The sequence below is a fragment of the Eimeria mitis genome, genomic scaffold (assembly GCF_000499745.2).
Source record: "Eimeria mitis Houghton genomic scaffold, Emh_scaff104, whole genome shotgun sequence".
NCBI classification, from domain to species: Eukaryota; Apicomplexa; class Conoidasida; order Eucoccidiorida; family Eimeriidae; genus Eimeria; species Eimeria mitis.
In genome coordinates, this window is record NW_013567242.1 from 1 (window position 1) to 1,910 (window position 1,910).

Below are 1,910 nucleotides of genomic sequence, written 5' to 3' on the forward strand. Positions count from 1 at the left end.
ATATATACATATATATATATATATATATATATATATATATATATATATATATATATACGTATATGTTCCCAGTAGCAGCACATATATATAACACTTGTATGTTCCTATTGTTGTAGCTTCAGCTGCTTTCACGCAAGCTGGCATTACTGCCCCTGCAAGCAATCCTTGTGTTGAAAAACTGAAGAAGTTAATATAAGTCGGTGAAGTCGACGAGTGTCATGGAAGGCAGTACTGCTGGAATCTTATCTATATGATCTTTTAAGAAGCAGCATAAACCGTACAAAGTTATCCTCCGACTGTACTTACATCTGCAGTATCTATTTCTAGGGGGGCAAGTAACCCTATGAAAAGCGTGCATTTGGTTATATGCGTTTCTTTTGATCTGTTTGTTTTCGCACCTCTGTAGACTATTACTACATCATCATGATGATGATTACTACATCATTGTTGGTCCATATTATTGTATTCACTGTGTCTCTCTGGCTGCGCATCTCCCTTGTGTGGCTGTGCTGTGCTGTGCTTATCTCCGACTGCGAAACGAGGAAAGCTTGCGCTGAATATTCAAATAAACAAATTAATATGCATACAATTACATTAATTTTCGGGGGTACAAACGTGACACTAACGGCAAATCACAAATGGCTATGTAGTTGTTCATATTCTTAATTTTCGTTTTCGTGGTCTTTCGGTTGTATGGCTTCTGAGATTCTTTAGATATTAAGTGATTTCAGGTATCAATTCAACTCTTTTGATATGAATTTCTTTGTTTCAGTATCTAGTGCAGCTCTCTGCACCAAAATACAGTTCGTCTGCCTAGCAGAGATGTACACGGATAAATAATGATATTCACAGAGAAACAAGAGTAGGATCATAATAACAAGTCGGAAGGAAAACCGCAACCACCATGTGAGGTGGAAAGGCCTCAGAATGTAAAGTTTACATTCTGATATTTCTTCATAGGTTCGCTGCTTTTCACCTCAATGCTCTATCGAGCATGTTGCTCGGAGCAACAACGACAGTTAGCCTAATCACGCAGCAAGTGAACCTTCGCATACTGAGGCAAACAACGGCGGTTTCGACAGCTATTCGCTGCGCATACGGGAGGACGGATAAGCGGAATAACTAGGTAGCTAGCTAGCTAGCTGCTAGCTACGTAGGCGGCGGAAATCTGCCTGTCTAGGCAGAGATAGCTGCGAGGATGGCGACCAAACCGGCAGTTAGAATGCTGGGAACTGCAGCATCTGCAGAGCTGGTTACAATAGGATCCTCCAGATCCTCCTCCTTCATATCTTTTAATTCAGTTTTTCGTGTACTAAGTTCCTTGAAGTACTCCTCGCTGCAAGGAAGACGAAACAACCAGACAGAAACGAAGAATGCATCTCCAGCCATTGTTGCTGTTCACGTCTAAATCCTTGCGTAAGAACCATCTAAAAATTCAAATCCAAAAAACCAAGCTTACCCAAAAACGACTTCGTCGTCTGCTACTGCAGGACTTAATTCACAAAAAAGCACGGACTTTGTTGGTGCTTCTTCTCCAGCTGTTTTTGTACAGTTTCCAATGACACAGCCGACTTTAGTGCTTTTGGCTCCTAGAAGGTGCAACACGCTGGGAAGATTTTCCTTATCCCATATCTTTCCCCACGCCGATGCGTCTGCCGGATATGTCGTGCTGTGTGTAGAAAAAATCAGCGCAACACGACATAAATGTAGTCATTTTACTATGGATGACGAGAAAGTGGCGTCGGTAGCATGCTAGATGAGCTATGCATCATCGCTGTTGCTTTGGTTTGTTAAGACAGCAGGTAGAAGCTGCCTCTCGCGAAGATGAATATCGCATCTCCTTACCCGAATTCTGTTAGTCCGGTCGTGAGAGCTTCTTGCACCAGTGTGCGATAGTTTGGAGTTGCTGT

The 1,910-nt window shown here is 42.0% G+C and overlaps 1 protein-coding gene across 1 annotated transcript in view; it reads right to left on the bottom strand.

Annotated features, from left to right (window-relative positions):
- Positions 1 to 1,176: 1,176 nt before the first annotated feature.
- EMH_0078230 (uncharacterized protein) overlaps positions 1,177 to 1,910 on the bottom strand; it is a gene marked incomplete at both ends in the record, with an annotated part of 1,979 nt that continues 1,245 nt past the window's right edge. The window contains 3 exons of the mRNA XM_013494118.1: positions 1,177 to 1,336; positions 1,460 to 1,669; positions 1,846 to 1,908. Coding sequence (XP_013349572.1) covers positions 1,177 to 1,336; positions 1,460 to 1,669; positions 1,846 to 1,908 — 433 coding nt within the window. The remainder of the gene's footprint in view (positions 1,337 to 1,459; positions 1,670 to 1,845; positions 1,909 to 1,910) is intronic.